This window comes from Neopelma chrysocephalum, unplaced genomic scaffold, assembly GCF_003984885.1.
Source record: "Neopelma chrysocephalum unplaced genomic scaffold, ASM398488v2 Primary Assembly neopelma1_24, whole genome shotgun sequence".
Lineage (NCBI taxonomy): Eukaryota > Metazoa > Chordata > Aves > Passeriformes > Pipridae > Neopelma > Neopelma chrysocephalum.
In genome coordinates this window covers 18,597,439-18,621,465 of record NW_020897693.1, presented here as the reverse complement: position 1 = coordinate 18,621,465, position 24,027 = coordinate 18,597,439, and the positions used below count along the sequence as shown (strand labels likewise).

The 24,027-nt window shown below is 39.6% G+C and overlaps 1 protein-coding gene across 4 annotated transcripts; it reads right to left on the bottom strand.

Moving 5' to 3' along the window:
- Positions 1–8,129: 8,129 nt before the first annotated feature.
- On the bottom strand, positions 8,130–22,089 carry LOC113979060 (carbohydrate sulfotransferase 9-like). 4 transcript variants are annotated; one of them, XM_027706542.1, is made up of 5 exons: positions 21,697–22,089; positions 15,654–15,762; positions 12,645–12,794; positions 11,598–12,200; positions 8,130–9,370 (listed from the first exon to the last, which is right to left on the bottom strand). In XM_027706542.1, exons 3-5 carry the CDS (start codon positions 12,736–12,738, stop codon positions 9,297–9,299), a joined length of 771 nt encoding a protein of 256 aa, XP_027562343.1. In that variant the 5' UTR covers positions 12,739–12,794; positions 15,654–15,762; positions 21,697–22,089; the 3' UTR covers positions 8,130–9,296. The 4 variants fall into 4 exon arrangements, with proteins under 4 accessions (XP_027562343.1, XP_027562316.1, XP_027562323.1 ...); XM_027706515.1 differs by having other exon boundaries at positions 8,130–12,200; XM_027706522.1 differs by having other exon boundaries at positions 8,130–12,200; positions 21,788–22,089.
- Between the last annotated feature and the right edge of the window lie 1,938 nt (positions 22,090–24,027).

The window sequence follows — 24,027 nt, the reverse complement described above, 5'->3', positions numbered from 1 at the left end:
ACCATGGGCTACCAGAGAATCTCAGGTCCAGAGCACCTCCTGCTCCTCCTTCTGCGCTGACCTTGGTGTCTGTGTTTTTATTTCTCTCACGTATTCTCACTTCTCTCTTCTGTGTCTTCAAGTACTTTTGTGTAATAACATTTTTTTCCTTCTTAAATATGTTATTCCAGAAGCATTACTACCATCACTGATTGACCCAGCCTCAGCCAGTGGCAGATTTGTCTTGGAGCCAGCTGGTATTGGCTCTATCAGATATAGGGAAAGCTTCTAGAAGCTTCTCAAAGAAGCCACCCCTGTAGCCCCCATACTACCAAAACCTTGTCATGCAGACCCGATACAATTATGAAAACCTCTCTGGATTGCAGAAAAAATCCTGAAAGTTTGAAATAACTAGATTTTAATGACGATTAAAGACAATTTAATGTATTCCACAGAAACCATTGCTAGTAGTATTTGTTACAACAATCTGGTATGGTAGCTGAATTGAAATAGTCTTTTTGATGAAGGGTATTACTACACAAATGTGGTCAGAAGTTTATATCTCAACAGTCACAGGCTTTTATTTTGCTTTTCAAGAGGGAAATTTCTGGAAAACCCTTAAAACTTCTTACTGAACAACTGACTACCTGGAGGTGGGAAGGGGGAATCTTAGTACCCTAAATATTTCTTTGTCCACTCAGTTTGCTTTGCCAGTTCATTTGACAGAGCTGCACTAAAAGTCAAATACATCCTGGAAAGTCATAGGCACACTCTACTGAAATTAATGATGCCACATGAGTGTATTTTAAGAAAAAAATAATCAGGAGTAACTACTAAGCAATGAGCAAGCAGCTTTGTTTTAATGTGAGAGTCTTGTTTGTGCTTGTGTGAAATTACCCAAATGGTTTGTAGAGGATTTTTTAGGATATAAAAATGCTCTTTGGTATGACCTAATTGCAAATTAGTTCCCATATATCTATTAAAAAATCACTTTTCGCTGCATATTCCAGGCATGCATGTTGGCACACACTATGCCCAGCTTTGTGGGGTAGGCCATATTATGATGAAGAAGTTTGAGGAATTTGACAGGGATTTTTACTCACAAGACTTGATTATTTGTCCTCTAGAATCAACTGAAATATAGAATAAAAATAGAAATAGAGGATAGAGTAAAAAGTAAAATAATTTGCAAAAAATATTCAGGAAACTTTTCCTTTGGGATTTTTGTAATTTTTGTTTCATAGAATTAAATATTTTCATGCTTTATATTTATTTGCCAGTGAGAAGTACTTTCTTCTCTTGAAGCAGTAGAAACAGATTTAGCACTAAGTACGTGCATGTTCTCATTGTCTTCAAGGGGCTTTTCACTATGTCTATCTGGGAAATTTCTTAGGCCGGGAGTGTTGCAAAGGAGCGCATTGCATGATGACTTCCTCCAGTCCAACATAAATGTATCAGGGAAAAGAGTGACCTATGAAATTCAGGAGAAGCAGCAGAATTAAAGTATAGGCGGAGAGGAAGATTCCCACTGTCGCTGGTAACGTGAGCGCCGTGCCGGGGCTCTGCCGGGCGGGCCGGGCCGGGCCGGTGCGCAGGGCCCGTTCAGCACCGCGGACAGCTCAGCGTCCCGCTCACGGACGGGACACCGCCGCTGCCGCACCGGCACTCCCTCCTCCGGACTGAGCCCTCGGCCTCCCGTATGAGCTGCGAGAGCTTGCTTTGGGAGCTCCAGACATTGTGAGGAGATTGGTACCAAAGCAGTGTTTAAAACCAGCCCAAAACTTAATGTTTGTACTGAGTGACGTTAGTGGTTCTGTCTTCAAAATAGAGAACACGTATTTTGTCATCATCTTGAAATCCCCAATGCTACTTCTACTACTAATGCCTCTAGAAAGTTTCTGATAAGGTTCTTAAACAGTGTCCTCATTTGGGCTGGGACAGTTAGTTTCCTTCCTAGTAATTGGTATAGTGCTAAGTTTTAAGTTTAGTATGAGAATAACTTTGATAACACACTGATGTTTTGGATGTTGCTGAGTAGTGCTTACCCTAAGCCAAGGACTTTTCAGTTTCCCATGCTCTGCCAGTGAGGAGGTGCACAAGAAGCTTGGCAAGGGGAAAACATGGCCAGGACAGCTAATCTGAACTGGCCAAAGGGATATTCCAAACCACAGAATGTCATGCCCAGTATATAAACTGGGGGAGATGGCCAGGAGGGGCCAATTGCTGCTTGGGCACAAGCTTGGCATCTGTCAGAGGGTGGTGAACAGTTGTATTGTCCAGCAATACAATTTTTCCTTGGGTTTTGTTCCTTTCTCTCTTTTTGTTCTCCCTCTCTTAATTACTATTACCATTACCATTAGATTTTACTTTATTTCAATTATTAAATTATTCTTATCTCAACCCTTGGGCTTTATGTTTTTCAGGTCTCCTCCCCATCCGACCCCGGGGACAGGGGGAGGTGGAGTGATGGAGCAATTGTGTACTTAGTTGCCATCTGCTGCTAAACCATTATAAACAGTCAAGCAATGATAACACTGTAACCATAATGATGCTGCTAATGCAAGTATGATATAATCATCAAGGCTGTGTTAGCAGTCACAATGGACAGCCTATTGCACTAAATGCTGCAAGAGTAAATCAGTATAAAAAGTAGGTAAAGTAACATGTAAAAGGTATGCTTAAGGTCTGGTTCTTCCAAGATTTTTCTATGGTGTGTATGAAGTTTCAATTACTTTTGTTTTTTCATATTATTTGGAAAGTAGAGCAGGTAGAAGGCTGAGTGGAAAATAATCTCTGATTTTTGCATTAAAGAAAAGTTAACTCAATTTCTGCTGAAGCAAATCAATAATAAGTACTGTGAGAAGATCTAATTCCCCTGGGGCCACAGATCTTTTTCATTTGTCATTTGTTTCAAATCAGAGTATAAATTACTTTGCCTTCTCCTTCAGCCTACAGGAAAACTTCTGAGATTTCCTACACCATTGTTCTGATGGATTTCTTAAATTCGGTACATGAACAAACCACACAGGACTCTTTGGCAAAAGTTAATGCTGCCATATCTGTGTGCTGAGCTTATGTCTGGCTCTTGTCTTTGGTGTTTCTGCCACTGCTGAGAGCACAAAAAGTTCTCTTCAGTAACTAAACTGGGATTGCAGATAATTATGTTGGGTTTCCATCTCTATTTTCTCTCCAAGACAGCAGATTGCTAGAAAAAGACACCGAAAACAAGACAGGATTAAACCAATCATTCTTTCTTCTAAGGAAGAGAGCTGGGGTAGTCAATCTTTCAGCAAATGCTTCTGATTCCTCTGGCAGAATAAGTGTCTCAGCAACTAAACATTCTTCCAACCTCCTGAATGCTAGGTGCTTTCCACCATTTCATCCTGTGACAAATCCTTCATGTGACAAATTGCACAATTTGTCAATAGTGATAAACAAAGTAGCCCTGTGAAAGTACTAGGGGAAAAATACTCCATGCTTCTTCTAGCACAAAATCACCCTATTAACATGGCATTTAACATAATGGAAAAAAATACATGAAAATTAAGAAGAATTGTCAGAGATATTTTACTCATGAATCTGATACATTACTGCCTCAGGTAAGTACAATTCTGCAAGGTTGCCTGATGACTAGACAGGAAGCAAATTAAAACACATCCTCTTTGAAAATGCAAGAAGACCTCTGCTTCCCTAGTGGGGTTGTTATCAACCTGAAGAAACACTTTTCGGGGTTAGCTCGGGAATTTTGTTGTTGGTTTGTTGTTTGTGTTGGGTTTTTTTTGCTTTACAAAGCTGATAAGGTTGACTATTAATTAGTTATGATATTTACTAACTGGCACCTAATGTTTTTGTAGTTGGTGGGTTTTTTGTGGTTTTTTGTTTGGGTTTGTTTTTTTTTTTGTATATCATTTGGAGGAATAATGAATAATATTTCTTTTATAATGTTATCAAAGTTCTTGTTAAAGAGTTTGAGAAAGTGCCTCATGAGGGTATAAGGACCTTCAGAAATGGAAAAAAAACTGGGCTGAGATGATACAGGGGATTTAATTTTCAGTCTAGGAATTACATTTCCCTCGGAGGCAGTTTTTTGTAATTTTCTTGAAAACATTTTCCCTTTGATACACATGTATATAGATTCCTGGAAAACAATATTATTAGCAGCTTTCATCATGTAAGCATCAGCAGAATTTTGGCTGAAATTAATGATGGAAGTATTGAGCGGCATTTTACACAGAAAATGCCTAATGCAGGTTAGATGTTCATACATAACCATATACCATACCTGTTTTTCAGATTGTCACATGAAGATAAAACTCATAAAGAGATATTCAGAGAGGGTGAATGGATGTCTCCCTGAAGCAATGACAGAGATGAATCACAGCACACAAAAGAAAATGCCTTTGCAAATATAGTCAACTGAATACTAACTGTCTTCATATGTCATTTTTATATGACATTGAACTGTAAAGCTCAGTTACAACTTAATTATAATCAAATCCATAATACTATATTTTCTTGCTCAGTTGGGGGGGAAAGTAACAAAGTAGGCTTTCACCATGGAAGAAGCTGTGCAACAGGGAAACAAGAAGTTCTTGCTAGAGCAGCATAATGTAACTTCCAGTGTCAGCAGCTGGTCAGTCCTCACAACCTAGCAAGTTAGGGAGGAAGGCTTGTAGCAAAGTGGAGAAAAAAAACCTACTGGGACAAGAAAGCCAATAGTGGCCAAGTTGAAACTGAATTCTTGTTCCAGGGAGAGAGGGATATAATCGGAGGGAGAGGGACAGAGAAACAGAGGGAGAGAAAGAACAGGCATGAGAGCCTTGAGATACAAGACTTCAGGTAAAAAAAAGTATTTAAACACAGCAGCCATCGGGTACCTCTCTCCGGGCGATTCTCCTTTACCGAACCCGCTTTGCCACTAGATGGCCCCATAGGAACGCGGATGTTAATTGGTTACTTGCTCAAAAGACTTGGGGCGTTTCAATGTCTAATTTCCAACGGTGCTAGCTGCCAAAACGGAAACCAAACAAAACAAAGCAAAAAGAAACGTCCAAAAGTCTGACCTCACGAGGCTGAAGAGTTTGAACAGGTTCAGGTTCAAGATCTTGGATTAGAATCCCCATCTCATGTCCTGGAATGTTTACATGGAGTATCACGGTTTAGATTTTAAATCTCAGTAGGTGATGCACTCATACAAGGGTTAACATTGAATTGACATTGAATTGCCAATGGGAATGGGAACTTAATATGTGACATACCTGAGTTTGTACTTTCAATCTACATGGCACTCTAAACTCACAAAATCCAAAGTTTATTAGAACACAGACAAGGATAAAAACAAAGCAAAGCTAACACGAATTGCAATAATCTGTCTTGACTAAGGCTGCAAGACCTAAATTCATATAAGGAATTTGTAGAACAGTTTACAAATTAAATAAGCGGTTGAAAGCTATTTCAGACCTATTTTTTATGTATATTATTACTATTTTAGGGAGACTAAATATTCTCACCAACTCCCAAAATTGCAATTTTTCCAAACCTGTTTCAGATACAAACAAAGTCCCAAAACCGGAGTAGAATGAAAAGCTGTGGCGGAGGCTCTAAAAAATGCTGACACGTAGCACATGGTCAGCTGCCAGCAGTGAGATGGGGTACTCCTGAGTGTCCTGTGGCATGTAAAGCAGAGAAACAAGAACTGAGGACAAAAATCCCAATGTTGATATGGTATACAGCTAAGTGGGCATCTGGCTTTGCACAGCAACAACAAATATTGCTATAAATAAAAGCATCATTGTGGGCTCTTTTACCATGTAGGCATCCCTGAGGACCAATCTTAACAAATCTCTGAGGGTAAACAAAACTTAACACTGCAGAGAATGATGTCCCCTCGTGAGAGAGAGTTTCCTGTCTTTTTTGGAATATAATTAACAGGAGCCTCTGAGACTTGATGTCAATGATCCCAAGATTAGCTTTCTCCCTTACCCACTAAATCTATCCAAATGGAAGATGAGTTTATTTTTACCACAGGAAATGCCTTCACAACATCCTTCACTTTATCTCTCAGCTTGTAGGAATATCTCACTTGTGGACCAGGTGCTTAAAGAACTTTCTCACACAAAAAGCCCTCTTACAATAGTTACAATAGATTCAAAAACTTACACCTGGCAACAACCTGTGCCTGAATTAGTCAGCATCTGCAACACCTGTTTGAAGACCCCTAACTGTGGGAACTCAGCAGGAGTCCAAACGTACAGTTCAGGTGAATAATGAAGAAGGGACCTAGGAAAAAATGCAGGACAATGCAATCAAATGAGGTGGGAGTCAGGATGTTAGTCATACATTTGTAGGTAAAAAGGTTTCCCCATAGTTCTGCTAAATCATAAAAATATAAACCAGAGTATGTCTACTTGTCTTTGGGTACCCATGCTAAGTTCTGCTGTGTGCTCCACTTATGGCCAGACTGTTGTTCCTTTGGTGGGACACCACAAATACTGTATAATCTTGGTAAAAATGTCTCTACAGTGTGGGATGATGGAACATTTTGAGAAAGCCTTTTCATCTTGCTATGCTTTGATACACCTTCAGAGAAAGCCATAAAAATGATCCTGGAAATATAAAGGAAGGACAAGAGGGCACAGTCTTAAGCTCTTCCAGGGGAGGTTTAGGTTGGATATTAAGAAGAAATTTTTTACAGGGAGAGTAATCAGACATTGGAATGGGTTGCCCAGGGAGGTGGTGGATTCACCGTCCCTGGAGGTTTTCAAGATGAGACTGGATGTGGCACTTAGTGCCATGGTCTAGTAACCACGGCGGTGTTGGATCAAGGGTTAGACTTGATGATCTCGGAGGTCTTTTCCAACCCAGTTGATTCTATGATTCTATGAAGTGTTCTAGTGGTGATGAGCACAGGTAAGGTGTACATGAGTAGTGCTGAAATGGTGCTGAGCCAGTTCCTTTTTGCAGACCTGATCCTGTAATGCATCACTCATTTTTGCTCTGCTGATTCATTTGGAATTTTATTCTCAGTATACCAACTGAGATTTATGATCACTGGAGCTTTTTCCTTTAAAATAGTTCTTATTAGAAGCAGCATCCTAACTGCCCACCTGTGTACATTTGATACCTGGTACCTGATATAAAGAGGAACTTCCTCAAATTTCAGACACTTCTATCAGATAAATTCTCTGCCTTTTTTGATTTTATTTGGTTTACAATGATTCATGTAAGTTATATAATTTAATAACTTTTTAATTTTTAATAAACCATGACCTAATTAATAATTCTAGAAGGAAGGGAGGTAAGAAATGCTGTGACAGGGAGAAATTGTATCAGGCCTACAGCACAATCATGGAGCAATAGTGTCTTTTTCTTTTCCTGTCTCCTTTTGGTTTTCTACCTCTATGACAGACAAGTCGAGAAAACTGGAGACCATAGAGCTAAAAGCTTTTGACTTATTAACACTGATGGAAATGGAATCACCTTCTAGTTGTGAGCAACTGCTGTGGAAGAGCAAATGCTCAAAGTTTCATTGCTCACACCTTTTATTCTGTTCACAGCTGTCCTGCTTTGGGAAGTTCTCTGAACAAGAAACCACTAATCACAGTTTACCTGTTAAGACTCATATTCAAAACTGTGAAAAATTGACTGCTTACAGGTAGAATCATAATTTTTAAGTGGAGGAAACATCTGCTTCAAGGAGCAACTGGTGACATGGTCTCCATTGCTGACATACACTGATCAACTGTCAGATCTTTTATACTTTCATGAAGAAAGTATGATGTCAGGTTTGTGGACACCTATCCTAAAAGTGTGTGTGAGGATTTCCATAAGAATGGGAAAAGTCTCTCTTATTTTCTCACTGCTGACAGATTTGTAGGAAAGATACAAGATTGACCCTGCAAGATTTCTTGTTTCTCTTCCTTTTTCCACTTACTTCCATTCCAACTGGAGCACACATTAGTGTTTGCTGATTCTTTCTATTCTTTAAAAGTCCCATGATACAGATTTATATTAATGTCGCAAAGCAGAGCTAAGTGGCTTTGTATTTATTATTGTCTAATAGTGTGTGGCCTATGTTATGATTTGATGGAACAATTTTGAGATGGGTTTGTTTTTTAAACAGATGTTATTGAGAAGGATGAACAAATAGATTAATGTGTTAACTCACTACAGTTTATTAAGGTAATTAGCAATGAAACATAACAATGGTCATGTCGCAGGCATATAATAATAAATCTAAAGATGAATTATGGCACTCCCTACCCCTTCAAATCCACCCCAGGACCCCTGAGCCTCTCCACACTGCCTACACCCTTGCTCCCAACAGCAAGCACCCATTTTTCTCCCAGGAAAATATTACCCCGAGTTAGCATCCAAAGGAAAGAAGCTCCACTGGAGGTTCTTCTCTGGGCAAAAGCCAGGAGGGAGCCCAACTCAGTTTAAAGCCTTGTTCTGGGCAGTGCACTTCTAGGGAAGACAGTACAGGAAATCTCTCTCCCAGGCTACAAAGAGACAGTCATGTTATGATTTTCATCATAAAGTTTACAGGTGTTTTGCAATTCTCATGGGCTGACTAGGACAATGTCCGGAACCAACATCAATTTTTACTACATTACAATATCAAGAATGCATTTTTTTCTATTTTCTGACAGATATCAACCCATTATTTTCATTTTGTTACTGTTGATAATCCACAATTTATACCATTCTTGTATGTCGCTGTTTCCTAAAACTGTTGTCATATGTGCACACATGCACCCACATGTCTTCTGCAGTTTTTTTTTTTGTTCAGAGCCACACCAGCATTACAGCAGCCAGTGATTCAAGGCAACATGCTACTTACACTTTCCTATGGCAAATGTCAAAACTCAAAGTCCCTTGTGAATAGTTACAGAGATTTTTCTGCTTCAATAGATACACTTTTGTTACTGACTAGCACTTGTGATGAATAAATTAGTCATCAGTTTTCCGTCACTGCTGTGGGAAGAATACATGATCCCGTGTGAAAGAGGAAATAAGAACAGAAAGCCACTCACATCTAACAGCAAGAAACTGGAGGGGGTGTTAACGCTTGAGTCCTGATAGCAAAGACACCTATCAAACTCTGTCAGTATAATTTCTTCAGAGTTTTGCTAGGCTGGCTGGTGGTTTCAGAAAATTAAAGTATTTTTAGATATACTTACAGCTTCAGATATACTTAGAGCTCTGGAGGACTCTACCATGCAGAAGTGAGTTATGAAGCAAATCTTATTCCCCTCTATCTCTGCATGATCTGTCAAAGAAAGCAGGAGAAGTATATAGCTGGAGATGGTTCTGATTCAGGAAAAAGAGAGAGTCTGCATGGCCTTAACTTTGATGGGAGTAATTTCCAGCTTCTTCTGCCTCAGCAAAACTAAAAAGTAAAAAAAAATCTACATGAACTACAGGGTTGCCAGGGTGTCATGAGTAATCCAGTAATCAGGGGATACTAGGGCTGTGGGGACACCAAATATGGGGGTGGTGAGGGTAAGATCCAGAACCATGAATCATTCCTCATAAAATCATAGGCTATGTTTTAAAAAATAATTGTTCGCTGTTCTTACTGGTCTTCCTGCTTTGGATCTCTTCTTGTGCCAAATCTGCCCCTTTTATGAAATAGTTAGCAATGCAAGGCCTGACAGATGTACTGAATGGTAGTCCTGGTTTGTGTACCACTGCCATCAAGGAGGGATGCAGACAGCTTCTTTCTCTAGCCATCACTGCCTCCAGCTGATGACTAATATATCACTGCACCTTCCTCTGAAGTAGATAACCCCTGCATCCCACTCCCTCCACTGGGAGGTCTCTTCACAACCCTCAAAACTTAAATCCCACTGCATCCATTTTTCACCGTCTCCTTTTCCCTCTCCTTTAGCTATGCTGCCTGCAGCAAAGGCTGTACAAATTGGTGTCTGCAGTGTGATTAAGCAATTTTGTCCCTGTCCTTTTCTATGTAATGAAAAGTGAGAACCAACTTTGGGTCCAAGACTAGCCTGCCAGCCTTTGTACATTTGCAGATATAGCTGAGAGGAACTTGGTGCATTTGAGAGATTTTCAGGTTAGCTCCTGAGAGACCAAATCCCCTAAAGGTGGTACTAATAGTCACAATTAGTTTGTAAAACTTGTTACAATTAACATGGCCCCAAAGTAACTTTGAATGTGACTAGGCAATAGATTTAAAAAAAAGAAGGGACAAATCTCATGCTTAATATAGTAGCAGTCATAGACTTCTCAGTGATCTAAAACGAAAGTCACCTAGGAATATAAGAAGTGGCTAATGGCTTGAGTTGCTTCTCTCATGTTTCATTGTTCCCCTCACCACAATTCCATGATTTATTTGCCCTCATTCTCGTGTGAAGTGAGAAAGGAACAGGTAGAACAAGCACATTATCCAAGGTTACCCAGCTCTGCCTAAGTGCCATACTCAGGTAAGTCCCAAGGGCTCATGGGCTCCAACAGGCACAAATAGGAAAGCCCAGACATTGTCCCCGCTGTGCTGACTAGGCAGTCATTTGACTGTGTGGTAAGTGCTTTTGGAGAATTAAATAAGAGTCACCTTTCCACTGAGATTTTAGATCCTGCACCACCCCATTTGTACAGTTTACAAGGTATCACTATTTTTTTTTTTTTAAAAAAGGTGCATTTTTCAGACCTTCCCTCTAAAATCAGACCATAATGCTCACAAAAGTGGTGAAAAGAGTTTGTAAAGTCACCACGAACACCAGATCTGCTCATGAGAAAATTTTTAAGAGCTATGATGGAAACTTTGTCTTGATTGCTGACAATTGTGCTGCTTGAGGGATGAGGCTGGTGGGCTGTGATGAGAGCATTGCTAGAGGGGAAGATAATCAGGTATTAGATTCTGTGTAATGCAGCTTCAAGTATCTGAAGTTATTTGCTCCTTTCTTACAGGATTCATGATTAAGCCTCTTGCAGACAAAGAGTGGTTTGACTCTCAAGCAGATTATTTATTACTACTTATGTCTTTTTTCTAATAAAAAAAAATTTATATAAAAATGGTGTTCTAAAATATTCATTGTGAAAAACAACATTCTTCATCCTTCCCATGTCTCTTACCAATGGACCAAAATCTATCATTTATAAACAGTTTTCATGAATCAAACATATGCCACTAATGATCAACAGGAAGACAATCATTTCAGAGGTAAAGTACTGTATGGTACAAGAGATCATGGCAGGGGTTTTTATAACAGTGTTTAGGATGATAAACCATATCTACAAATTTCAGGAAAATCTCAGCAGCAGTCAGTCACCAACCCACCTATCAAACACCTGTGAGGACAAGTTCAGCCCATTTTTGTACAAAGGAAACTGTTCTTTGTTTAACCTACATTAGTCATTCAGGGAAAAATAATCCTCATATTTCACAGTATAGTTGAACAAAAAAAAATCCATTTGATACAATTTTTTGATCTTCTCAATTTGTTCTGAGGTCAATTGTCTGAGATACTCCAAGGTGATATCACCATTAGTTCGTTTCTCTGTCCCATATCTCTTCAAGCTGGGGTACTGCAGGCTCTCTGGTGCTCCAATGACCTTCAGAACATGCTCAGAGTCTAATGCAAGAGTTTCATACTTACCCAGAATATCATAGTGAATGTTGCAAGGATCGCAGAGCAGAAACATTGGTTTCCAGTGAATGTCAAGAGTAATCGGCGGTTTTGCTATAATGAAGTTGACAAACTCCTGGAAACTCACTTTTTCAGAAGAATTTTTGTTTTTCCTGAACATTGCCTTAATCTCATTAGCAACAGTGATACTGTAGAATGGCTCAGAATGCAGAAGTTTGTCTCTATAAGCTGAAACCAGCCGTTCCAAGGGATGTCTGGTGAACATCACTTTGGTGTAATTGTTTAGAAGTTCCTTTTGTATGGCAGGAGGATAAGACACCAACTTTTTGATCAGCGACGTTTGGTGGATGTGGTCGTGCTCAATTTCAGAAGCTTCTGCATTCAAGTCTGCTTGGAGAAGAAAAATAGTTCTCTTCCAGTTGGAGCAGCCTACCTTGGGCACCTCACAGTAGATAAATTTATGCTTATGCTCCACAAAGAGCTGGTTTGCAACATGAGAATCCAATTTGCTTTTTAATTTATTAAGGTTGTTCTTCAGGCAGACAGAAGCCAGTGTGCTTTTGCGACCATTTTGAATCGCCACCCAATTTTCAGCAGGATCGGGAAAAGCACCTGCAATCAAGGAAGAAATTTAAACCATTTCAGTGAAATATGCTTATTTGAGTCTCTTTATTTGTGATAATCATAGCACTCAATCTATCAACCTGCTTACAGAAACTAATGAAGATGCTAAAATCAATTTTTTGTTTACTCTCATTGGTCTCCCCGTGGCAAACATGCAATAAACTATGGTACTTAGTGAAAAGTTTATTAAAATGAAAACATTCAACATGCTAGCACTATTAGCCTAAGCAAGTCTGATGCTCTAACATCATGTTTTTGTAGTGTTCTTCCTCTCATATGTTGCTAAGATAGCTATCACAGTGACAGGGCCTTGGATATTTTCATAGTATTGTTTATCACTTAGGTTCCATAGCTACTTTCTAACACATTTGGCAAAGGTGTCCCTGGTTCTATAAAACATGCGGTCTTATTGTTGATAATTTCTTTACTCACCTGTTAGGGTTTTTTGTCTCTTACAGAAAAATCCAAAAAGAAATATCCCAAATATAAAATTTGGGAGAAGGAAAACTAACACTTTCTGGTTCATATTATTTTCACAAGAAGGAGTATGACGTGATCTCTAAAGTGGAAATCTGTCTTTCTGTCAACAAGGAAAGATGGTACAAGTTAGACTTCATATGGCTGATATAACAAAGATAACATGTAAGTCTCTTACAGATTTGTGATAGCAGAAAGACCTTTCAAGCCTTATAAAAATAGACTTTGTTAATAAGTAAAAATTCTCTTATGGAAGAGACTCACCACAATTATACTGTTAAATCAAACAGACAAATAATATGGGTATTTCATAATATTCCACAATTCACCCCTTTCTCAGAACAATGACATGTTTATGAGCAAATACTTCTCCCTTCTTCTCTTTTAAAGCTGTTGTTTAAAGCTACCAAGCAGACTCTCTATTCTTTCACATTGGGTAACAATATCTTCATTTAGGATTACAGAGTCATACCTTTTTATAACCTTTAGAATCTGGGAATACAAAGTTCTCTATAACCTGTAACAGGCATATCTGTAAAGCCTACGACACTGTCAGAATGAGTTTCTTTCCATCTATTGCCCTGAAGCTTTCCACTTTGTACAAATAAATCAATAATCGCTGCAGGAGAAACTCGTCCCTATTCCTCCAGAGAATCCTAACAACTAACAATGGATGAATTCTCCCATTCTCTTTCTCTAAAGACAGTGCATCACATATATGTTTGCTACCATTGCTGCTGCAGCATAAGAGCCCCAAAATGGTTCATATGACAGGAAATATATAGAAGCAGCAGAGAAAACTACAGAAAAGGTGTTTTTCTGTGTTCACAGATAAAAGGAGAGAAGGCAAATGCAGTCCAATATGACATATTCCCTCTCCCATGATCACTTATTCTGTTTCCTTGCACTTAATGGATAGAGGCTAAGTAAGTCCTCTGTGCAATATTACTCTGTTTCCCCCGGTAGAAAGCTCTTCGTTGATGTACTTTTATTTGAAGTTGCAAAATTAAGTGCAAAGCAATAACTGCTGGCAAACGTGACATTCTCTTTCTGTCCCATAGAGTCTGCACCATCAAAAAAAGTCAAGCAACACTGTTTTCATTTTCTGCTTTTCAATTTTTCACCCTGAACCTGCTGGCAATAAAAATATCTTTGCCTGGATTTCTCAAGGATGCAACTTAATTTTTTCCAATTTTTCATATTTGTATTGTTTTTACAAGATACAATAGGATCATTTTGGAAGTTATTTGTGTGCCACCAATGTGTGGTTGTACATAAACCCCAGCTGCCATAATGGCAACTGGATTCCTGTATGTTCTCAGACAGCAGTAGAGTCAGCACTACTTAAATTGTACTTACACAAAAGGCTTCTTCGTTTCAGGGCTGACAGGTGATTATAACACACATCTATACCAGAATATCTGCAGATTCATACAGTTAATAGCATTACTGATAACTAAATCTCTCTTAGTGTAGGCATGACCTGAGGAATGGAGGGGGATGAATATTCATTATCTCTATATTAAAAATGTACTTGTATTTACATTAAACTGTTACAATACTCACTTAAATTAATGCAGTATTCTTACGCATAATGGCACTTAGCCAATATTGTTTCATTTTCCTGGCTGCATAAGACCATCATAAGGGCTACAAGAAAAATTATGGGAAGATCTTCCTTTAACCTTGTCTTCACTGCACATCAATTCTCACTTCACAGTGAGATCCATTGAATCCTAATGCATCAGGGGCTGTTTTCAAAGCCAGTTAAAGTCAGTTTGATTGTTCATTGATCTCATGAGGTCCAAGATTGAGTGTTTCCTTTTTGTTCTTTTTCAGAAGTGTTTTAAAGACACAATTTCACTCTGTGTAGCAATTAAAATAAATATGACATCAAATAATTCTGTACAGGGATTCCTTGTTAGAGTATGCTTAGATGAGATTGGGCTTCATTCACTTTAAATTCTGTCACCTCAGAGAGGTAGTTGTTATCATACCTGTCTCAGGAGTCAGAAAATGAACTGGATTAATTTTACCCTAATTAGATACTTGTATCATATGTATTTGTTAATTACACTACTGGTAGGGAATATAAGGTCTGCTATAAGACATATTTCATGTTGAAACATGTCAGTGAGTCACAGGAGGGAAATAGGAGAGACTTACTTTCTTGGGGGAAAAAACGCATTTAGGAGATTGTATTGGGTCTGGCTGAACTGGAGTTCATTTTCCCACAGTAGCCCTCACAGTGCTGTGCTTTGCACTGGCAGCTAGAAGAGTGTTGATAACACACTGGCATTCTGGCTACTGCTGAGCACAGCACCAACACTGTAACATTCCTTCCTCAATCAAGGGCAAGATCCTGGGAGGGGACCCAAGTAGGCCAGCTGACCCAAACTGACTGAAGGGATATTCCATAGCATATGACCTCAGATATAAAAGCTGAGGCAAGGAGCAGGAAGGCGGGCATTCACTGTCTCCAGTGGTTGCCCGCTGAGAAACAGTCATGCATGCTGAAGCACTGCTTCTCGGGAGTGGCTGGACAATATAGCTGCTCGTGGGCAGTAGAGAATAAACTCTGTTATCTTTTGCTTTGCTTTGCTTTTGCTTTAAATAAACTGCCTTATCCCAACCCACAAGTTGTTTTCCACCTTACTCTCTCCCACGTCTGGCTGCGAAAGGGGAGTGATAGAGCAGCTGGGTGGGCACCTGGCATCCAGCTAAGGTCAACCCACAACAGAGTTAGTTAAACTCCTCTTCTAAGACTTATGCTTATTTGTGGAAAGAAGAGAATCTTTAACCTAATTCAGTATGGTCAGACAGTAAGGATGGCTAGAATGAGCTCCAAGATGACAGGTGAAGTCTGTCTGGACTCCTTAGAAAACTTCAAAGTGCAGACTGGTGGTAAGAGCTAACACTGCCCTCAACAAGTGAGATCAACATGCCAATTCAGTAAAGCTATGTTACAATGAACTCCGAAGGCTTCTTCAGAAGACGTTTTCTGATGGGAGAACCCAGTATGGAGTTCTGTGTAATGCAAGGTTTCCAATGATGAAAATCACCTAGGAGAAACCTGAGGAGTAGGAGGAAAGAAAACTCTGAGAGCCATTTTGTCAGAAGAGGGACAAGTCACATGGAAATTTAAAAGGAGGGAAAAAAACCCAAAACAAAAAGCACTTTTGTCAGTAGGTGTCAGTAAATCAGATGAACTATTCCTTCGATCTATTACGTCTCTTCAAGATGCTTTTAATTGTGTTTGCTATTTTAGATGTAATGAGTTAATATTTCTATTTGCATTTTACCTCATCCTACCTTGAATTAAGTATGATTTTAGGCAACTTCAAGGCATTCCTAAGTCAAGGAGTGGTGAGTTTATTAACATAACAACTCCATACTACATAGACTAATTCTGCTGTAACCAAGGAGCAGTAGTATGGGCTTCCATAGGCAAAATAGAAAGACAGTATAATAAGACTCAAAAAAACCCCAACAGAAACCTCTTCTAGTGAAAAGTAACAAAATAAGGAGACAGGGATCTAATTGTCTCTTTGGAACTAACATAGCCCTAGAGGAGAAAATCTAAAAACTAAATATAAGGCATTAATCTGCTTTGTTCTTGTTGCACATAGTTGGGTGGGTGTGTTTGGACTATTGAAGAAGGAAATGCCAATATTCTCATGCATGTGCAAGATGGGGAAAAAGGCCTGAAGCCTGAATTCCGATTTTCTTTGCACTGCTGATAATTCTACCATCTCCCTCTACTATTCCATTGTTAAGACTCTTTTCTTCCTAATATACGCACTCCTTGTGATAAAACCAAAAAAAAATTGTATCCTGTTGTTCATATCTTTGTTCTCAAGTTTGCTGGCCATAAAATATTCTTTCCATCTTTCTGTTTACTTCAAGACATTTCTGACAAATTTCTGCTTTTAATTACTTTCAACATCTCCCTTTTCTATATGCTATACTGCGCATGGAGGAGTAGCTGGCAACCTACTTGCAGATCCCCTGTATGTCAGGCTAGACGGTTTGGCTCAGAAGAGCTCTCTATCTCAATTAGGAGATCGTACTTTTCCAGAGGTCTCACAAAATTGTCATGTGCTGGAGTTACTGGATTTTTTTTTTCTGTTAAATTGCTTTCTCTTTGTTCATTTGGCTCATACTTGATTTATATTTGTGATACCAGAACTTCTGCAATAATCCCACACATTTGTTACAGGGCTGGACTTTAACTGTTTGACCATGTGTATCTACATCACAACCACTCACACTTATCCAACCACCAGCTTTGAGTCTGTAATGAGTTCCTTTTCCCCTGATCAAAACAAGGCCTGATATAGCACCTTTAGTACTCTCAATTAGGAAATATTTAGACAGTCCAAAAGCGGTAAATGATAAAGTTATTTAATGATGAAGTCATGTGAGTACACAACCTAGCACTTCACACTCAGATTGAAGTTCTTCCTTCTGTCATAAAGATTTATTCCTAGAATAGGTACCAAATAATAGACTGCATTGCCTTGAACAGGTATCACTGGTACTTTGTTCTGTCCTTGACCTGCTGAAACAAAGATTCATAATATAGCATTCTCTAATCCTTCTCCTGGAACTGCTGAACCATTGCAATTGAAAAATCTGCAGTATTTAAAGAAATATTAAATAAAAAAAGCAGACTGAAAAAACAATATTTTGATACTTTCATAAACAATAAGTATTATAGCTGGAAGTATTGAATATTATTAAATCTTTATGTATGGCCCCTATTACCCAAGTACAGAAACATATGCACACACATGTGTGTACATATGTATACACAAGCATGTGTAGTTCAGAACCATTAATATCAGTTACAATGGGATATTATTTGCTCAAAGTAAACTAACTAAGTAGGTTGATAAGGATTTAAAATCTCCGGGTGATAAATTTACAAAGGTGTGTCTCAAGCTAATTTTTCACAGACAGACCTTGGTCAGAGCTGAGCATGTGGGGTGATCCTCTACACTCTACTTGATGATAAGTGGGACTTCCCAGATTAAAAGAATGAAATTACAACAATACTTATTTGTGTTCCTGATACATTTGAAGCCAGAAGTAAAAAAACGTACCAGTAGGGCAACTCAGTGGAAGGTAGGGAAAACCTCTGGAAACAGATAACATTCTCAGTTGCTGAGCCCCATTCTGTACTTAAGCCCTGTTAATCCCTTCAAAAAGACAACTGCAAACACATACATACTGATATGTACATGGGTACATAGAAGGTGAGGAGGGGATGACGTGTAGGAACCCCCAGGAACAGCCATAATATAAAATGAACAGGAAAAACAAACTCTGCTGGATGCAGTTCTGAGTGTGCTGTTGCGTCAGGGTGAATTACAAGAGCAAGATCCTTGCTCAACCAAATCTGTGTCCCCCTTGTTTCTGTACAATCTGTGATGGATGGATAGGAGGGAGGAAGACCCCAGAAACTTAGCAGCCAGGCTGGCTTGGTCCATGAAGTGGAAAATCACTAATGGATTAGGAACCTCAAGCAGGTTGCAGACAGCCAAGAGTTAGAAGAACCGTTGTCAACGTTTTGTCAGCAAGAGACAGGGTCTGACATCATCTCATTTGCAGTAAAGGCTAAAAGTTGTTAGGTGAGAAAAGGTACAAGCTTAGACAACATACGAGCTTGGCTGGGAGCTACTGAGTAAAAGATTGACAAAGGTTTCCTATAGAATAGCACACTTAGAGCACCGAGGTGGGTATAAAGTCACAATTTCCATTACAGGGCACAAGCTAAAACTCTTGTTCTCTGCAGTGGTCGTCTCAGCCCTCCATTACTGCATCAGATTTCTTTCTGGTCTCAGCAACTATAGTGCTACCTTCCTCATTGTCATCATTAATCTGCTTGTTATTCTCATTACACCACATCTTATGCCTGTCTTTTAGCTTCTTCTCTATTTCATTCCATATCGTCTCCTTGTCTTGCCTTCCAAGATTTTTCTTTATCTATCATTTCTCATGCAGTGTTAAAAGCTCAACTTTACCTTCTCATCAGTCTTACTGCTAGTCCCTGCTACCATTAGTCCCTGTTAACAAACAAATAGCTCCTACTTGCTCCTCTGCTGCCCTTGCATTTTGGATGAAGTTTATGAAGCACCTATAGAGCCACTACATTTTTCACCTAAAATCACTCCTTAAAATCTTCCTTTTCAGGGATGCCAACACCAGTTAGGATGCCAGTGTACTAAAACTGTTACCAACCAGCCTACAAAAGAGCAAGGGAAAGGAAGAGTCAATTTGGGTATGAAAAGAAACAAAGTGAGGAGAAAAAAAGGGAAAAGCTCCCAGAGAGAGACAGGAAGCAGCAACCAGAAGAAAAGTGTCAGAGTTGGGGCCAAGGGAAGTAGAAAGGCTGTGTAGCTGGCTCTGAAAACATTGTGCAAAAGGGAGGTTGAGATTTAGACTGAAAAAGACACAAAGTATAATTAAGCGAAGCGAAGGAGGAGACGAACAAATTCAAAGAAATGAGTATAGAAAGGGATATGCAAATAATCCAATAAATTAGCACAGTCATTTAAAGAGGAATGAGATTACATTCACTGCAGTCACTCATACACTGGAACCCAATCCTTACTATGTGATCAAACTTGTCTCTCTTTTTCTTCCTGTATCAGTAGCCAGAAAGGCCAAGGATTTTTGATTTCCTAAATATGGACAGGTTCAGTGCAGAGACCCAGATCACGGACGGGCCCAGCTTGGCTGGGCCCTGGGAAGCTGGAGACCAGTCCTGCTGCAGCATAGCTTGGGCAGGTACTGATGGCCTCAGGAGGCTGACATGGGGCCCTGGGCTGTGGGCAGGGTGGGGACAGCCCCAGGGGACTGGGCAGTGCCCTGTTAGTGATTTTGGGGTCTGACATCTGGTAATGGGCTGTGAGGCTTTTTCATCTAAAACTTAATTCGGAATCCCATGCACGTATCAACTGCCAATTAAATCACTGCAAAACTAATCATAGGACAGCAAACGTCACGACTTTCTTTTAGGGAATCTAGATGACCCTCAAAGACTTGGAAAGGAGGAAGAAAGGGAGAAAAAGGAGTAGGGAAGAAAAGTTTAGAATGATGCACACCAGCCACAGCCACAGTAGCAATGAATGATCTCCTCCCAGGCTTCTTTCATGAGAGGTGGGCCTTACAAAATCCTTCTGCTTTTCTCATGTATATAACTAATTCTCTGCCTTTTCGTATGTCTTACTGTACCCTTTGATATTTCTCTTCTCAGTTACTGTCAGTAATAGCAATGTTTTACTTCCGATTCAAGTCTACCCACCTTGTCTCAGACCTAGATCCTCTTTGTCCCCTCCTACTTTTCACTTCCCAGCGTAAACTTGATTCATTCATTCCTACCATTGCACACCAAATAGCAAAGCCACAACTGTCATGTAACAGTCCCGGTTGCTTAGCACACAGCCCCCAGGCAACCTCCCAGCTGCTGTTCACCTCATTATATCCTTGTATCCTTTCCACTAGTACCCCTCAACAATAATTAATGGCAGCTATGATCACTCTTTCTCTTTTTACACTCCAGTGAATACAAAATGTTTCTGCTTAAATTATTTTCCTTTTTGGTCCTATTTCCTCCAGCTTCTTCTGTCATTCTAGTCCAGATTTTGAACCTAATTTTCACAATCCAACAATGTTTTTGTCCAAACCCATACCTTTACTCTCATTCCCCCTTTGCTCTTCCTTTTTTACACTCCTCCAAAGACTCCTTTCTAGGAATCAGGTGCAAGCCCTTACACCAGTGATTTGGTGTCTGCACTTTTACAGAAATAACTTCTTTGCCCAAAACATCCTGACACTTACTGACAAACTGTTTGTATACCTTCTTCTCTCTTCCTACATGAATCTAGGCCTATTTTTCCCTTCCTTTTTGCTCTCCACTGTATTACAGGGCAAGCTGTTCAGCAGAATTGTTATGTTTAAAGTCTGTTTTTATGAAATATGTTTTTACATCATGCTATGGCACATGCAGTATCAAACATTAAGAAGTTTGGAGACAGTAGGATTAAAGTGGTGAGCTAAATCATGGAGCATAAAATGAAGTATCTGTTGGCTTTTGGCAAAACAGTCTTGAAACTAAAGACCTGACATTTCAGAGTGTTTGACGTTACAATACAGTGTAAGCTCAAAGTAGTCTTTCTGATTCAGTTACAGGTAGAAATGCTCAAAAGATCTGCAAATCTGGTTTCCAGAGCCTGTTGAAGTACCCAAAAAATGGAGAATGGACAGTCAATGAGTCTGAAAAGGTGAGTGCCCCACATGGGATTGTTACAGCAAAGAACACAAAAAAGACTCATCCTAAAACTTCTTGCCTGATTCATTGCACACCTTCTCTCATTTGTTGTAGATAGTGGGGATGCTACTGCACAGACCTTGAGCATCTCAAGAGTGTAATCATCTTGCGAACTGTGTCAAGTTGTGTGGAGCATCTTGTTTCTTTAAAAACGTAGTGTTACAAAGCTACTGAAAAATGTATTCATGTGGTATCATAACAACATGCACAAAAATCATTGTTAGTGGTGAATCATTCAGCTCCCTTGACCAACCTTATGATATCCACTCTACCGGAATAACCGACAGTGGCAGCAGCATCTTCTGAACAAAGCCAGCACCAACAGTGACAAGACTCAGTCTTACCTGCTAGCAGCAACAAAACAGCAAGATGTAGGATGCCATTCCTGACACTGAAGGACAATGGTCCCTAGCACAGCTTGTCCTTGCCTCCCCTGCTCCCATCATCAGCATGGACTGCCCAGAATCTTCCACTCCTGTTACCCTCAATTCCACCTCCTTGCACTCCCCACCCCAGGAGCACTCCAACACTGTTTCACTCCTGCTGAACATATATTTGCTTGGGCACCAGAGCTTTTCTCTTAGCCCCTGTCTCAGCTGTGACCCCTTCTTCCCCAGTCCCTGCTTCCACTTCTCAGGCAAAATTTTAACACAGTCTCCAGCAAATCCTCACATCACTTCCAAAAGCCTTCCTCATATCATCCCCAGGCAGCTTGCCCAGCAAATCCTGTTTTCCAGCTTCCCAAACACTCATTAGATCTCACCCTGATTCTGCTGTTCCGTCTTCTTCATGCACAAGCCAGCTCCTTGCTGGCTCCCACTGCCAGGCTCCTCCCTTAATCTCCTCAGTCAGCCTCACAGCCCCCTACGCCAACCACACTTCCGAGTCCAGCTCATCAGAACTGTCTCTCCTTCTACTTCCAAGCTTCCCACGCAGCCCCACTGCTTCTCGCTCTCACTTCTCTACTCAGCTAGTTCCAGGCTCTGCACTTCAGGTCCTATAGCTATTTTGGTATCTCCCAAACTAAACTGACACATTTTCCTTTTCTTTCCCTCCCACATCAATTTTCACACTACTCATCAAGGCACAGTTTCTTCCTGCTGATTTTGTTCTCTGAATCTATTTTGCCAGTGATCCTCAACAATTTTCCCTCAACTGTCTTGCTCATGTTTGCCTTGCTATTTAAAAGGGATGGTTTACTGTCTTGTGCAATCTCAGTCCAGCAGAGGTTTCACTGAGAATGTACAGGAGAAAGCCTCTTAACCTCATTTTTCAAATGCTTATTTCAAAGCCTGTAATGTACCCAAACTTCTTAGAAGGAAGGCCATTGGAACCAGTTAAGATGAGAAAAAAGAGCACAGATTACCTGTATAAAAGTCTATAAACTATTTTTGCTCAAAGGTTTTTAAAAATATCTTGAGGCAGATATCTAGCCTGAAAAATTTCTGCTGAAATGCTTGAAATTTGACAAAATCCTATATAGCCGCAAACTGTATGGAAATTAGAAGAGTCAAGATGCATATCACCCTTAACAAAGCCAGAAAGTGAATGAAAGCCTTTACCACTTCATTTCAGGCACCAGAATCCTTGTAGCATCAACTTCTTAACTGATGAAAGCTATTGCAATGAATAAGACTGCCAAAAAATCCTCTATAGATTCATTTCACATGGTGTGATTTCAAAAGCTAAACAATGTCTCAGTTTATTTCTTGAAAGATTTGATGACAATTTCTAAGTATATAAATAAAAAAACTTCCCAACAATCAACTCTGACAAAGAAATAGCTCTTTGCAGAGATTTGCCTACACTCAGAAAATCACAGTGACATGAAAAGCTACTAACAATCCAATTTTACTCACCAATCAGACAACCTCAGTGGAGATTTTCCCATTCCTCTGAGTGATGGTAAATAGGAAATAAGGATTCAGACAAGGAAAGATCAGTCCAGAGAGACACATTATTTTAATTTTATGCGTAGGTCTGCAAAGGAAATAGGGGAAAGGTTTTGTCTTCTCCTTACCTGAATTTCAAGGCTGGGCACAGATGCTTTCACAGGAGAGCATCTGAAACACTCTGTACACGTAGTATTTGTCTCTGTTTTGATTAAATGCCCAAGTAAAAGTTGCCAGTGTTTTCCTGTGAGTGTTTAGGTGAGCATCTCCAGTTGCACATTATAAAGCAATGTGCTGTGTCTCTCTAGGTATAATGAGCAGCATTTAACCACTCCCTGCATACAGTCTACAGCAGCTGTTAGAGCCTGCCAAGTGCTTCAAGAGCAGCCTGCCAAGAGGCTGCCTTGCTAAGCAACCAAGAAAGAGGATGGTCGGGAATATAAGGGCAAAGGTAATTTGGTTGAGGGTAACTGTGATAATACATACTATTTTTATATATGAAAAACAAGAGGCAAGATCAATTCAAACCCAATGGACTCTATACAAGAAGGCTCCAATAAACCCTGGGAACTGGAAGTTCTCATGGGAAAAATGGCTAAAGCAGAAGGAATTCAGTAGAGTTGGCAGTTCCTTAAAGAAATTATGTTTAGGGTACAAACACAAACAATTCCACACAGTAGGAGGATAGGAAGTATAGTCAGAGATCAACTTCGCTAAGCAACACTGTCTTCACTGACCTGAAACACAAGAAAGAATTGTACAGAAAGTGGAAACCAGGTCAAACTCCTAAGCACAAGTATGAAAAAATAGCACAAGATGCTGAAACAAAGTCATAAAGGATAAAGTACAAATTTAACTGCAAAAAACCAATGAATATAAGAGATAGCAAGAAAACAAATCTGTCAGGAAAAGAAAAACCTAGTGATAGTTCACTTGCAGAAGGCTGCAGTTTTCCATAACTCTTCACAAAAGGGTGAACTGTAATTACATGACTAATAAGTAAACTCAGTAAGAAAGAATCTATCTAAAAAGGGAAAGAAGAGAACCAAAAATAATTTGAAGATACTGCAGTTCACCTCATTCTCAAGTATACCTCTACAGCCTCTCTCCA

Excerpts from the sequence above, each read along its gene's own strand:
- LOC113979060 (XM_027706515.1), bottom strand. The coding sequence starts at position 12,738 with ATGAACCAGAAAGTGTTAGTTTTCCTTCTCCCAAATTTTATATTTGGG. Across the intron at positions 12,201-12,644 it reads GAGACAAAAAACCCTAACAG|GTGCTTTTCCCGATCCTGCT; the intron begins GTGAGTAAAGAA and ends CCTTGATTGCAG.